The sequence below is a fragment of the Brachyhypopomus gauderio genome, chromosome 16 (genome assembly GCF_052324685.1).
Source record: "Brachyhypopomus gauderio isolate BG-103 chromosome 16, BGAUD_0.2, whole genome shotgun sequence".
NCBI classification, from domain to species: domain Eukaryota; kingdom Metazoa; phylum Chordata; class Actinopteri; order Gymnotiformes; family Hypopomidae; genus Brachyhypopomus; species Brachyhypopomus gauderio.
Window position 1 is genome coordinate 11,434,328 of NC_135226.1, and position 15,525 is coordinate 11,449,852.

Below are 15,525 nucleotides of genomic sequence, written 5' to 3' on the forward strand. Positions count from 1 at the left end.
CCAAACTACAAAATCTGTTGCTTAAATCAGAGAAAGCAACATCACAAACACATTTGCTCGCGACCTCCCAATGGTCATCTATATTTGTGGAGACTGCCTACCTGCTGCACCAGGAGCCCCTGGCCTAGAGCTATGCTTCTGCAGATGAGCTGCGTAACCTTCTGAAGTGAACAGATGTACTCTAGCTGTGGCTGCATATCAGCTGACATCTCCTTGTAGCGTTTCACCTGAAAATGAAGGCGAACGTTTTCTTAACTCCCAGGAGCATGTCAAGTGTAACTGTGAAGTGAATACAGCCTGGTCTCAATGCGTACCATGTGAACATAGTGTGTCCATCCAGCAAAGTCAGTGGGTTCAGACTTCAGGATCTCGACAGCTTTCTTCAGCTCCGACATCAAATTTTCTGAACGTAACTGCAGCTCCTCAGACAGCAACCTCAAAATGTCCCCCTCAATGGTGTTCAGTATGGGCTCTTTGTCAACAAACAGACAACCCTTTGAAGGTTTGCTATGGAATATCTGTAGATATGATCTATGAGGGACACACCCATTCACATACACACCTAGGGTCTCGTGGATATGAGAGCAGTTCACTGACAGAAGATTATTGGATGTGGTGAACATGGCAGGCAGAGAGCGTACTCGCTCCGTCCAGGACTGAACCTTCTGCACTTGCTCCTCGTATTTAATCGCAGGCCACCCCCGCATGCTCTCTAGTGAAGCTGGCTTCCACTGGCTGGTAAACAAATAGGTGTTGACCAACCAAGAATGCCTTTCACACAGCTGATGGATCTCATGGAGGGCCTCCTAGATGGGGTTAAATGAGGAAGTCAGACATGACACCGATATGGACAGTGACACAGACACAGCAGTGATACAGGTGATGCATTCAGACCTGCAGGAAGAAATAACACTCCTCAAACATTTACATTAATTATTAACATTTTTATGTTAATAAGCCACTTCAGTAGCAAGTGTCAAAAAGGCAAAGCCTTAAAAATGATACCTGTATTCATAATACCAGTGAGAAACAGTGATGTCTAGTTCCACTGGTGCAAACATTACCTGCAAGATTGTGGCTTGCTCTTTTTCTACTTCCTGTGTCCCAGCATGGAGCTGCAGGTGCCATTCCAGCTGTGTCCTGGAGAGGGCGCAGCACTGTATGCGCAGTCTCTGGCCCTGCACTTGTAGAGAGGGCCGTTTGAGGAGTGCCAGTTTTGGGACTGATGCAACACAAGGCCTCTTCATAGAGGAACAGCTTCCATCTTTTGTTAGGACAGCTTCTCCTTCTTCAGATACTAGAAAAGACACAGATAATCATGATCTTTATACAGTTAATATAATGAATCTGACAAGTACATGTTTTATGATGTATTATTGAAATGTAAGAACACTAGTATGTATTCTGTGTGCTTCTACCTTTGATAAGAATTACATAGAAAATATGTAATGGGAGATAATCACCTCTGCTCAGAGCACCTGTAATACATACCAGGCTGGGCTCTTTAGTGTCTAATGTATTACTGCAGGAGTCAACCACCTGTAATCACATAATCTTTATCACATAATATCACATAAATCACATAATCACAGATCAGAGCAGTCAGTTGCACAATCATATCTAAGTACAGCAATACAATTGCACATAGCAACAGGACAGGAACAGGTATACAGGTGACACAGAAACAAAGTGAGATAGGTTCTCTGCCCACCTGCAGAACAGAGTTATGCACAGAGCACAGTGCTCCAAGCAGTGCGTCCTGGAGCAGGTGTAGGGGTGGACAGACGGCAAGCTGACCGTCTGCTCCAAACATTAGCTCCACCTGGAGAAGACCACCTGCTTCCTCTTCTCTCTATCAGGGTTCACAGGCAGATGGGCAAATTTAGTTGTCAACTGTGATCTGCACCCCAATTGAAATGAGTCCTCCACTCTCACTCATCTGTGCAGTGAAAACACACACGTGCCCAGAGCGGTGGGCAGCCCTAGCCTGGCATCCGGGGATCAGTTGGGGTTAAATGCCATGCTCAAGGGCACTTCAGTCATGGTCTGGGAATCGAACCCACAACCCTCCGGTCACAAGACCAGTTCCAGACCATGACTGCACTATGATACTGTAAACTCATATAAGTCAAGGAAGATGAATGAATACTTTTGGCAATATAGTGTATATAACATAAATATTTAAGATTACAGTATTCATATGTATATTTATACATGTATTTCAATAGCAAGGTGCCTCACCACCAGTGGACCAGAGAAATGCATTATGGACAAGGCATGGTGTGGGAAACAATAGAGGAACTGACGTGACATCAGTGTGTGGTTCCATACAGCTAAATGACAACATTCATCTATTTATTACTTTTGAAAATCTACACTGATTAATAAAGAAAAGCAAAGCTTCATCTACACAGTTACTCCACACATAGTAGGTCAAGAATACAAGAACATGTCTTGCTGTACCTTCACAACCGTCGTGTGGAAGGCATTGATCTCACGGCGAGTGATCGTAACAAGACCTTGAATGATCATGTGGTCCACAAGAGCTGTAAATGCGCCCAGCTTGTGCAGGACACGGCCGGCCCGCTCCAACTCTCTGCGCAGGCGCTGGGTGGAGGCCTGCTGGCTGTACTGGGCCAGGCCTCTCTGAACCTGCTCCGACAGCGCCACCTGCTGCTGGAGATCCTGATGTGCACTGTGACTGAAATCCCACACCTAACAGTGGAAAGGCTTGCAGTGTGAGGACTTCATAATTGTTTTACACTCTTCTCTTTGCTCCTTACAAAACAAGTTTAAATGACTACAAAACTGTGGACCATCCCAAAAAAGGCTAGATGAAATGATGAATAAAGCGACCAAGGGAAGTGATGCTTTACTGTATATGTGTTTATAGAAAACCATGCAAGACAAACATGCAAGACAAACACATGACAAACAAATGGAAAGAACAATGTTCCTACTGAAGAGTCTAGTTCTGAAACTGAAAACACACTCACACACATAGTTAACATGTTAAACCCTGAAACTGAAAACACTCACACACATAGTCAACATGATAAACCTTGAAACTGAAAACACAGACACATAGTTAACATGTTAAACCTTTGTAATTAAATTATTATTGTAAATAAGTTCAAATAAGGAGTACCTACAGTAATAACAGAAAATTACCGTAGTGAGAATGACAGAGCGGTAATGTAGGAACCGCTCTAAAAAATCTTGAGATTCCTGACTAATTTTCAAGAGCTTGGTTTGGAATTCATGAAGAGTATATGTCCTTGAGCGGTCCTGGGGGAGCCAGGACACTCCGCTGAGCTCTTCAAGGAGTCTGAGAACAGGCACACAAGGTCTTAATAAACTCACTATAATAAACTAAGCCAATACATTAACACTAATACCCAACTAATACATTAACACCAATACAAACCTAATACATAACACTCATGCACAATTAATACCCAACTAACTACACCTCATTTTAGGCAGCACATTGTATTTTTGATCCAAGTCTCAGGGTTCAAACACCTGGTGAAGTGAAGCAGTGCATCCCTGATATGGGGCACAGCTGTCAGTAGCTGGGTGTGAAGGAGGGTCCGCGTGCGTCGGTATACAATCTGACGCACGTTTCTGTGCCATCTGAAAAAAGGAGACAGTTACACACAGTCTGCATAAGCTGCACTTAGATATTTAGATATCAGCATATATCATTCCCCCCCCCCCCCCCCCCCCCCACACACACACACACACACACACACACACACATTTAATAAATAGCTCACCGTGTGAAGCCCTTGCGTAGTAGATAAGATCGGAAAAATGGAATATCTCTCAAGGCTTTCCATAGTACTGCCTCCCGATGCCAATCAGACAGAGACAACACCCCAACAGTGTGACCATCCTGAACCTGAACCACTGAGGTGGGGGAGAAGATGTAGTGGTCTGGGCCTGCTCTGCTTGGTGGAACCACACGCAGCTCATAAGGCCTGATGTAAAAAACAAAAACAACAGAAAGAAAACCACCAATTTATCTTGTAGAGTATTGTGTATTTATCTATTTTAAATTATTGTGTGCAATATTGAAGAAAGAAGCTTCTGATATTCACTTTGAAAGCAACAATGCCTTGATTTCTATGATCTGTTTTATGCCGTTGCTATTTTGTAATCTTTCTTCAAATATTGTTCAGATCTTATAGTATGATTCTCTGTGTTGGTAATGGAAGAAAATGTCCATTGTTCGAGTCCAAAAAAGGGAGTACTCAAAGATATGGTACCTGAAAGGACCATCTTCACAAGCCTTCAGGTGATAAAACTGTAGCTCGCCCAAATGTCGTTTCTTGGCAAAAATCTCAAACACTTCAGTTGCAGTAACAGGGCCACACGTTTTAGTTTTTACCACCCTCTTCACTTTCCCAGATTTTGTTCCATCTGTGTGTTTCTCTTTAGGGACATCCTCATTTGCAGCACTTGAAGAAATACAAATTTACCAAATTATTGGAAATGTAAAAAGGAAATGTAGCGAAAGACTGTAGACTAAAATACTCACTTATACCTTACTTCCTGTGGGTGTTTATTGACTGTGAAAGGAACATCGGTGCCTAGAGCTGAAGCCATAAAACACGGTCCCTCCATCCACACGGATTCACCTATGGCTATTGATGGACCCACTTCTGCAACTAACTGAGGAAGCTCGACAACAGACATGTTAGCAGGGTGCGATGATGACCATGTCTTGTTGAGACCAGGCAGATATTCTTCAGTAAATGCAGGCGACAGGGACTTCAGAGGAGGTAAAGAAGGAGTGGCAGGAGTACGCAGTGTCACAGTGTCGTGGTTGTTTCTCCTGATAGCTGGACCTTCTGGACAACACTCTGCTCGCACCTTGGTGCGGTCTCTCTTAGACGCAGACATGGGTGTAGTTACAGTTAATCCATTCAAAACAGGGAGATTTTTATAATGTTTATCGAAATGTTGGGTATTTCTCTACTTCCAAGTCCATTTTGTTCATAATACCACACAGAGCATGCTGCCAAGCAAAGGACATAAAAATAAAGGACAGTAATTAGACACAAGTTATATAAAATAATAAAATAACCCACATATATTCTGATTTCATAACTGATGAATATATCACCAAAACCAAGTAGGCCTACATTAAATGTATGCCTGTATCGTAAAGCCACTGGAGATGAAGTTGATGAGCAATATGAAGTTAGTATCGAGGGAATAACGTCAGTTAAGGTATCTTAGCTATCTAAATTGTTGAATTAACTTGCTACCCGTTAACTTTTAAACAAATAAGCACGCTTATTTAACAAAGGGTGAGCTCGCTAGTAAGTTAGCTCATGTGCTTTACTAGCTAACTACAAAAACCCCAACTTAACAGAACCAGCAAACTAACCTACGGACCACATTGTTTTACGGCTAAATAGTAACGTCTCCGCTAAAACTAAAACACGATTAAATAAATAAATAAAAACCCCTGTAACACTGGTTTACTTCTGTCACCTGGGCCACAAATCCCTGCAGTCAGCTACGTTTGTGAAATGTATTTGTTGTAATGTGTGGGTTTCCTCTTTCCCATGGTAACTAAGTTACACACACTGCCACCAGTGCAGAATCTTTATATGTATATTTTTGGAGGTGATAAAGTAGGTGGGATGTGCTACAACAAACAAACAAACAAACAAACAAACAGACAGACAGACAGACAGACAAACAGACAAATAAATACAAATACTATATCGATGGAGACGTTCAAAATGATTTTTAAAACTAACTTTTTAAGTGCTGAAAATAGCCACCAGAGGGCGCTCGGTCATCACAACACGAGTATGTTCGTGAGCGAGATGAGGCACGTTCGTTATTTCTTAGTAACCTTATTTGGTAAATGATAAGCGTATGCGCGTGCACGTGTGTCCGTGTACAAAGTGATGGTTGGGGTCCAATGTTTCATAGATTAAAAACATACATAGAGGATCATTATTTATTGCTTTTAATGAATTAATGCATATATCATACATACATACATACATACACAAACATACAAAAACACAGCAATTATAATATATGGTATTATCACAAAATTTTAAACAATGACAATACTTTTTTTCATATTTCATTTTTGTGCACGTTCATGAAAAAATAAGAAAAACTTGTAAACTATTTTTGTTATATAAATCCCATGCGAAGCATCATCACTTGTGAAGGATTATACAGTGCTTTTCACGTCGATCACTATGGAGTAGCGCACGAGCTCGGCGTACTCCTCCGCTTTCCCTCCGGCAAGCGCTGATTTCTTGAGTTCGGGGTAACGCGGGTCCTGCATCAGGGCGGCCAGAGACTCGCGATTCTTCCTGTCCTTTATAGACGATATGTTTCCACTCATTAAAACGAGCCTGTTTAAGCATTTTTAAAGTTACAACCATGAAAAATTTGCGGCTACGAATACCTTGACCGAGGGGTTTCTCCCTGCACCTCCTTTGCTGCATTTGACAGGAAAACAAAGGACATTTATGTGAAGAACATAAAACTAGGCAGGTCCACTCCTCAATAACAACAATGCAGATATTTAAATGGGGTGCAGTATGTACAAGATCACAAGTATCTAACACAAGCATCTGTTTTTCTGACTAAGTGGTGTACTCGTGGTTAACGTGAGGTGGCACGCGCTGTCGACACAAACCGCTGCATATCCTGTTTATGAATAGTGTGGCACATTATCGGTCTAGGTGAGCTATCTCACTTCCTGTTTTTGCTGCCTACCTGTTGTTTTAAAACCGATCATTTATAGGTGCCTGTGCAAATGTTAAACATGCAAAAACTCACCAGAACACGCAGAGTGAGATGATCATGATGAGGATGATGGCAATAGCAGAGCAGAAACAGATGATGATGAACTTCACTGTGCAGAGAAAAAACATTTGGAACAGAACATGGTTTGATGGGTGTGTCTCAGGGGGGATTGGGCAGGGTCAGAACCCACAGGTACTACATGCAATGCAGTGTTTACAGCCATAAGTCATGTTGCAGTACTCACAGATTGGGGTTTCCTGGCTGGCGACATCCACTTGAATGAAGACTGAGGCCTTGTGGTGGTTCCAGGTGGCGTGACACCTGTACAGGCCAGCATCACGCTCAGACACGGGCTCGGCAAAAAACAGCACTGTGCCGACAGTTTCCACAGGTGACCCATCAGCTCTGAGGTCAGATGTGTGCAGAGTGGAGTATTAAATCTCAAAGCAATGATACAGTTGATACTGTATATGATACTGTCTGAAAATGCTTATTGAAGTAATAAGTTAATGTTCTGAGTGAATATATAACAAACAGGGTGCCTGACACTACACTTTCATGTTGCTTATTACGTGATCTAGAACACTGAATTGTAAAGAACACGTGAGTTCTTTAGTAACCCGGACCGAGTGTACCTGGAACATGCAAATTTATATTCTGGTGCATTTCCATTAACTTTGAAGACGACCCTTTGATGGGAGAGAGTCTCCTGCAGGATCACCCTCTGTAAGGCAGTCTGTTGCCCACGACTTCTGTGCAGGGCCATCGTATTGTTCAAAAGCACAATGGATGAAATAACTGTGGACGAAGCAGGTTTTGTTCATAGACTTAAAACACACAGGCCCACTCACAAGATCAGAAATGTCTGTTCAGTTTATGCTTGCTGCGTATTATGAAAATACAGTGTGCTTACAGAACGCTGGGACATGTATGGTTTTCTTCAGGGCTTCCTCGTAGTCGTTCGCAATCACACACGTCAGGTCTTGACCCTCGTGCTGGTGCAGTTGAAACTCATAGGTCGAGGTGACCAGAACTGTAATGTTCTCATACTGGATGTGGATCCTTGGATGAACGATGGTGGTGTTGTGATTTGAAAGGACCCAGGAGATGTTAGGTATGACTGCATCACCTCTGTACTTGCACACAGCAGCCCACAGTGGGGGATCCCTCTGTGGACCAACACTCACATGAACCTCAGAGGGTCCTAAAAGGATGCAGTCAATAACTTACATAGTAACACATCATAACATCTCTGTTGTTTATTTCACTAGTTCATGTGTCTTTATGGACCTGTAGTAAAAGTTATTGAGTTACTAGTGAATAGTATAGACTGCAGACGACAGAACAAACTATACATCCACTATCCAGTTTAGTGAGTTAGATATTGAAGTGTACCTTTTAAGGGGATATTGATGCTTCTTCGCATCTGTTCCTCTTGTCCATCCTGGTCCAGCACACAGATGACAGTACATCCAGCATAGGAGAGGATGGAGAGGCGAGTCGAGCTCCGGACCTGTGCTCCGTTCCCCTGCTGTGGCCCAGAAGCTCCCAGGGCGGCAAGACCGCTCGTGCAGTCAGCACTCCAGGTGATGGTTGCTTCAGGAGTCACACCGTCCGCCTGGCACTCCACCACCTCGTACGCCATGCCGTTCTCCCACTCGCCGCGTGACCTCATCATGACACTAGCACGCACTGCGAGGAATCAAACACACGGGACACTGAGCGAGGCTTCGAGGGCAGCTTGCGTGTTGCTGACCACACTGTCCTTTGGTGTTCTCACGTACCGCATGAAGGAAAGACCACTTCACGACTCTCCACGCCTGCTATGTCTGGATGCTCGACCACGCACTGGACTATAAGATCATGGGGCCAGCAGGCAGGCAGAGTTAGGACACTTCTGACAGAGTGCGAGCTGTTATAGGAAGTGATGTCAGACTTCACTGTGGAGTTCAGGTCTTGTGGCAGGAGCCAGGACACGTTGGCGGCAGGGAAGGCGTCCAAGGCCAAACACTCAACATCAATGCTGTCTCCCTCTTCCCTGAGAGTCAGACTTATGTTTGGGGGGGAAGACACTGAGAAGAACAATAACGACAAAAACAAAACAAGCTCATATACATAATAACGGAATAATGGACAGCTAAGGAAATGCAATTTCTAACTGTTTGTTACAGTATGACAACAATCCACAGCACCAGACCGAAGCACTCTGAATCCAAATGACCACTTTTGAGGTGAATGTGAAGGCTGCCTGGTACCTGGCAGGAGCATCCTGGGATTGACTTGAATCTGAAGCTGTAAGGAGGCTGTGTGTTTGTGGTAGGAGGCGTGGCAGTGGTAGTGGCCATCCAGGCTGCGGTCTGTGGGGCCTCTGATGGACAGCTCGCTGGCCGACACAGACACGTTTTCCGGGAGAGGACCACCGTCCCTGAGAGCGAGGAGACAACCCGAGAAGCCCGTTTATCACGCAGTGTTTCATCATCTATGGAAACTCATGATCTGAGTATTCAAAGCATGGAGCAGACCTCAGATGTCAACCTTAGACAAGTAGGTCAGTTAATACGTTTGATGATCATTAATAAGATTGCTGGTCATCACTCGCTGGTGAAATTGTGCACTGACAGAGTGGACCAGAAACACTGAGGGCTCTCACTTGCTGCAGCTTATTTCATAGCTTGGTACATTGCCCAGTACTTCGATGGTGATGATGACGTCTCCGTCCCCTTCTTCTAGTGTCAGCACACTGGAAGAGTTTTCATTGTTCATCTCAACACTGGGATGTTTCAGCTGCAGAGCCGTGATGTCTATAGGACACAATAAGAGGTGGCGTGTACATTTGTTTATGTTTGTGTGTGTGTGTGTGTGTGAGTGAGAGTCAATTTGTGTGTGTGTGTGTGTGTGTGTGTGTGTGTGTATGTGTGTTATGTGTCTCTTTGTGAGTATATACTGTATATGGCCTAATCAATGTAGATCATCATTTTGTTACTCACAGAGGGTTGGGAGAGTAACCGTTCTTGTCTGTGCAGCAGGCAGAATTGAGTAGCCAAAGACACACGTGATATTTTCTCCTTCAAAGAGATATGGGGGAAACCAGCGGCAGCTTCCCACTGACTGCAGTCCCTCGCCACAGCTGTGAGGGGGCGGAGCATCAGCAGAGTTGGGCGGAGCATCAGCAGAATTGGGCAGCACCCATGTGATATGTGGGTGGGGCCTCCCTCCTGTCGCTCGGCACTCAGCCTCCACCACATCGTTACCTCCTTTCTTGGTGAGCTGCATTTCCATAGTTACGAGGGGAGACACTGTATCAAGACAGAAAAGATAGAAAAACTGTTTTGAGAGATGTTGTACAGCCCTTGACTGTACTCCTGTACACCTTCAAAGGACTGTACTCATTCACAAGACTGTACTCCTTCACCAGACTGTACTCCGTCACTAGACTATACTCCTTCACTAGACTTTATTCCTTCAACAGACTGTACTCCTTCACTAGACTATACTCCTTCACTAGACTGTACTCCTTTACTAGACTACACTCCTTCACTAGACTATACTCCTTCACTAAACTATACTCCTTCATTAGACTATACTCCTTCACCAAACTATACTCCTTCACCAGACTGTACTTCTTCACTAGACTGTACTTCTTCACCAGACTGTACTCCTTCACTAAACTATACTCCTTCACTAGACTATATTCCTTCACCAGATTATACACCTTCAAAGGACTGTACTCATTCACAAGACTGTACTCTTTCTCCAGACTGTACTCTTTCACCAGACTATAATCCTTCACTAGACTGTACTCCTTGACTAGACTATACTCCTTAACCAGACTGTACTCCTTCACCATACTATACTCCTTCACTAGACTATACTCCTTCACTAAACTATACTCCTTCACTAGACTATACTCCTTCACTAGACTTTACTCCTTCAACAGACTATACTCCTTCACTAAACTATACTCCTTCACTAGACTATACTCCTTCACTAGACTGTACTCCTTCACCAGACTGTACTCCTTTACTAGACTATACTCCTTCACTAAACTATACTCTTTCACTAGACTATACTCCTTCACCAGACTGTACTCCTTCACTAGACTATACTCCATTACCAGACTGTACTCCTTCACCAGACTGTACTCCTTCACTAGACTATACTCCATTACCAGACTGTACTCCTTCACCAGACCGTACTCCTTTACCAGACTATACTCCTTCACTAAACTATACTACTTCACCAGACTGTATGAAGATGCACTAGCAAGTTTGGTTTTGTATTCATTAAATTTGTATTCATAAACTTCACATGTACAGTATTAATTATTGGTTTCCCAAACAGATGTTGATTCATGTTGAATTAATATCTTACACATTTGGTGTTGAACAGCAGTTTGAGAGGCAGTGATATTTGTGGAATGACAGGTGGTGTGAATGTTTAGAATTACACAGGAAACACATGTTAGACAAGCAAAGAGAACTCACAGAGCATGGCAGTGTGTGGTCAGGTGCAGACAGCAAAGTGACAGAACGCAAAAGCAACACACACACACACACACACACACACACACACACACACACACACACACATAAAAGCACAAAAGCACATACATATAAGCACACGCATACACACAGTCACCAGGAGAGTTAGGAAGAGAAAAAGACGCTTTTGTGTACCAACATCTGTAGCGATGTTCAGGGTGATGTTCATATGTAGCGTATGGGTCCAGAGGAGGGACAAACATACCGAAGGTGTGTAGCTCTACGTGCACTGCGTTGGGTTCACTCCAGGCTGGGTGCTGGATCACACAGCTGACGCTGCTCTCACTGTTTAGGGCGACAGGGAAGCGGAGCAGGCTGGTGATGCTGCCTGTTCCATCGGAATGGGTGGAGTTGGTGGTGGTGATGGAGAAGATGTCCGTGGTGGGAGCACTGCCCCGCATCTCCCAGCTTATCAGGGCCAGTGGTTTGCCATGGGCCGCAGTGCAGATGACGTTTTGGTACTGCGTCCCATCCACAACCTCTTCATTCACATGGATGCTCACATCAGGCTGGGCTTCAAAATGAAATTGTACCCAACAGCATTTGACTAATTGTTCAACAGCATTTGACTCATTGTTCAACAGCATTTGCCTCATCAGTCAACAGCATTTGACTCATTGTTCAACGGCATTTGACTCATCAGTCAACAGCATTTGACTCATCAGTCAACAGCATTTGACTCATCAGTCAACAGCATTTGACTCTTTGTTCAACAGCATTTAACTCATCCTTTTGCAAACACACATCAACATATACAAAAGAAGAATCAGAAGAATCATCATGGGGTGTTAAGACAGGTCCCCATATCCACCACCCTCTCTAATGCCCTTTGACCCTGTCTTATTGCAGACCCTTGTCCATCAGTACTCACCAATCACTGTGAGGAACAAGCTCTCCTTCCTATCGAAGTCATCTGAGCTGAAGATGCACATGTACTCCCCCTCCAGGTCCAGGCTGTCGACGCTCACCTTTACTGTCAGGTTGGTGATGGAGGCAGGGATGGAGAAGCTCCCCTTTTGTAATGGAGAGCCGTCGTATCTGAACCCTGCCATCTTTGTTGAACTCCTCAAGGAGTCCATGCGATTCCACGATGAAACAGTGATGTTGTGTTTGCCTGTGTAGAGGCAGCCCAGGTACACCTCCCCACCCAGGACACCCGTCACGTGCGTCTCATGCAGCACGTCACTCGTATCTGTTAAAAGAATAAGAAAGGTCATGCATCCCTATAAGAGGTCACACACCCATGAGAGAGGGAATCACCTTTGAGAGGTCATGCTCACCCAACAGTGGTCACACACCTCTGAGAGAGGTTGCATGCCCCTGAGAAAGGTCACACACACCTGAGAGAGGTCATGCACCCCTGAGAGAGGTTGCATTCCCCTGAGAGAGGTCACACACCCCTGGGAGATGTTACACACCCTTGAGAGAGGTCACACACTCCTGAGAGATAGGTGACAGAAGTCACATGCCCTTGAGAGAAAGGTCATATACCCCTGAGAGAGGACACATACCCCTGTAAAAGGTCACACACCACTGAGAGTGGTCGCTTGCCCCTAAGAGAGGTCACAAGCAGCTATTTTGTGAAGGGTTTGAAGGTTCACAGGGCTACAGATAGACCTATAGAGACATTGCACATCCATGGATATACATCTGGCTTTGTTGTATTGTAATGTACTTTAGCTGGATTACATTTACTCCTTTCATTAAAATGTTGCTACACTGGAGACTGAGGTCTTGTAGCACTGATTACAGAGACAGAACTCAGTACTGGTGGGTAAGATTTACTGATGCAAAATATATGTCATTATTTTGTGTTGAATATAAGACATTCAATTGTGATAACTGTTGCTTGAATCAAAATCGCTAGTGAATGTATTGCAATAAATGTGGTAGTAAAATGAGAATTCTGTGGTCTCTGTACCCTAGGCCCCAGCCCAGAAACACACACACACACACACACACACACACACACACACACACACACACACACACACACACACACACACACACACACACACACACACACACACAGCTTGTGTGGCTGTTGCGGTCAGGTCAGGAATCACTCTCATATGTTCAGACTCATACATACTTTATGAGTTCTCCATTTGAGAAAGCAACCTGCTTCTAAAATGATGCATGATGCAATTTTTGTCCTTCAGACAGTGATGCTGCAGTTAGACAGATAAGTCTCACAGGTGTTCACAGGTGTTCTCAGGTGTATGCAGCAGAAACCACATAGTTCTGGTCCACTGACTGAATGATATTGCTATGACCATATATAGACATGTGTATTGATGCAAATACTGATTATGCGTTATTAATGTATTGTATGAGTATATAGGTGCATCCACACATATATACACACATCAACACATATACGCATATCTACACATATGCATGCAGTCACCCACACATATACACACATACACAAATATCCACACATACACACATCTCCAAACACACACACACACACACACACACACACACACACACATAGCCTATGTAATTAACTCCTCATTATCACCTTATATGACATGAAGCTTAGGTAATAAATGATCACTAGTTCAAATGATCACTAGTTCAACATTATATGATTTTTTGTTGTTTTTGGTGTTTTGACTGACTGAAGTACTGACATTACTTTACCAGCAATAACACTGTATGTCAGTGAGTTTCAAAATGGTCCTGCTTGTTACAGTGGTCCTGTTTTAACACTCCAGTTGTCAAAGGATCACTTTCAAGTATCTCATTATACAGTGATTTAATTAGGGGGATTACAGAAACCAGTTATGAATACCCTAAGGAAAACACCATGGAAGTGACTCTGCTCTGGTAATTACACTGAGGAAGCATTGGACACGAATCACATCAAATCCCACTGACAGAATAAAAGTCTAAAAGTAATTCTATATGTGAAGTGTTCCACTTAGAAATAAGAAACTCTTTAAAACATGAAGTCAGAGTATGAGAACCATTTTATAAAATAAATCTTCATCAAAGAAGCTAAGTTCAATACCTCTTCATCAAGGAAGATAAACTCAGTACCTCTTCATAAGTTTAATATCTCTTCATAAGTTCTGCTGACTTACCTTCAGCATGTAAGCTCTGAAGGAGATTCATGAGGATCCCCACCATCACGAGTCCTGGCAAACCCATGGTGGAGTCACTGAATGAGAAAAAATGTCATAGGGCTATGCTTTAATTGGTTAGAGCATGTATGAGTCTGGGTTTGTGATAGACAAGGGATAAGAGACACCACTTGGGTGTGTGTGTGTGTGTGTGTGTGTGTGTGTGTGTGTGTGTGGGTTCCAAACATAGTTTGTAAAACCCACAAAACCACCTGTTTCTCTTACTTCATGATTTCTAAAAATCTTTTATGGCTGGTTTTTATCAGTTGGTGTGTTTTGGGAAGGAAACCCCTGTTACAAATCACCCAAAAGCCTGAACATAAAAATTAATTATCACTACACTGGTGGAAAGTGGCAAGCAGAGATTTGGTTCTTACTCACTGAGTGTCTCACCCGTTCAGGGAAACATGGACGTGTGAACAAACATGAAGTACTACACTGAGTGGAACGGAGAACAGAGCGTGCTGCTGTTTGTGCAGGTTTGGCATGAGTTCAGCAGCACTGATACAACAGTCAAACATCAGCTTCTCAATAATGTCACACTTCAGATTTTCAAAACGAGTTTCTTTCAGTTGTGATGAATAAGCGATAACGCCTGAGGAAAACGAGGCACAAACTGTTGAGTCACACAGAGAAATAAGGTCTGAGGTTTCCAACGACATCTCAACTTGTCAATGAATAATAAGAGAAGGTTTCAGTCTACGGCCGGAACTTTGTTCGGAGGTTTCTCAGTTTCTTTCTTCAAATCAGCAATGACAAAAGCGTTTTTGAATCCACGGTGCTTTGGTGACTGATTCAGTGAACAGCATCTTGTCCCAGAATTGCGTTGCTGAAGGTTAAACACTATAATATCACCTACATGCATAAAAACTATAATAGCCCATGAAACAATCAGAAAAAACAGCATTGTTTAAATGTTAGTCTACTCAAGACATTCTAAACTGTTTGTCCAACTGTTTATTTATTTGTTAAAAATACATTAATACGACAAATAATTGATTAAAATATTGTTAAATATTATTTTAAAGTATGCGTGTCTGTGTGTGTATGCACACACACAC

At 43.3% G+C, this 15,525-nt stretch overlaps 2 protein-coding genes across 4 annotated transcripts in view; both read right to left on the bottom strand.

Moving 5' to 3' along the window:
- Window positions 1–5,591, bottom strand: part of dnhd1 (dynein heavy chain domain 1) — a 29,621-nt gene extending 24,030 nt beyond the window's left edge. For both annotated transcript variants that reach the window (XM_076976048.1, XM_076976047.1), the window contains exons 1-13: window positions 5,506–5,591; window positions 4,550–5,023; window positions 4,272–4,463; window positions 3,780–3,983; window positions 3,526–3,636; window positions 3,172–3,328; window positions 2,464–2,715; window positions 1,712–1,852; window positions 1,464–1,539; window positions 1,065–1,297; window positions 563–806; window positions 315–472; window positions 102–227 (exon numbers count right to left, since the gene is read on the bottom strand). In XM_076976048.1, coding sequence (XP_076832163.1) covers window positions 102–227; window positions 315–472; window positions 563–806; window positions 1,065–1,297; window positions 1,464–1,539; window positions 1,712–1,852; window positions 2,464–2,715; window positions 3,172–3,328; window positions 3,526–3,636; window positions 3,780–3,983; window positions 4,272–4,463; window positions 4,550–4,908 — 2,253 coding nt within the window. In that variant the 5' untranslated portion in view covers window positions 4,909–5,023; window positions 5,506–5,591. The remainder of the gene's footprint in view (window positions 1–101; window positions 228–314; window positions 473–562; window positions 807–1,064; window positions 1,298–1,463; window positions 1,540–1,711; window positions 1,853–2,463; window positions 2,716–3,171; window positions 3,329–3,525; window positions 3,637–3,779; window positions 3,984–4,271; window positions 4,464–4,549; window positions 5,024–5,505) is intronic.
- A 385-nt stretch (window positions 5,592–5,976) lies between these two features.
- On the bottom strand, window positions 5,977–14,583 carry LOC143477964 (uncharacterized). Of its 2 annotated transcripts, none has more exons than XM_076976864.1 (14): window positions 14,426–14,583; window positions 12,205–12,525; window positions 11,539–11,847; window positions 9,780–10,088; window positions 9,443–9,593; window positions 9,048–9,217; window positions 8,577–8,864; window positions 8,188–8,484; window positions 7,706–7,996; window positions 7,428–7,590; window positions 7,037–7,197; window positions 6,826–6,901; window positions 6,449–6,482; window positions 5,977–6,358 (listed from the first exon to the last, which is right to left on the bottom strand). In XM_076976864.1, the coding sequence occupies exons 1-14, from the start codon at window positions 14,490–14,492 to the stop codon at window positions 6,209–6,211; spliced, it is 2,787 nt and encodes a 928-aa protein (XP_076832979.1). In that variant the 5' UTR covers window positions 14,493–14,583; the 3' UTR covers window positions 5,977–6,208. The 2 variants fall into 2 exon arrangements, with proteins under 2 accessions (XP_076832979.1, XP_076832978.1); XM_076976863.1 differs by having other exon boundaries at window positions 11,473–11,847.
- Between the last annotated feature and the right edge of the window lie 942 nt (window positions 14,584–15,525).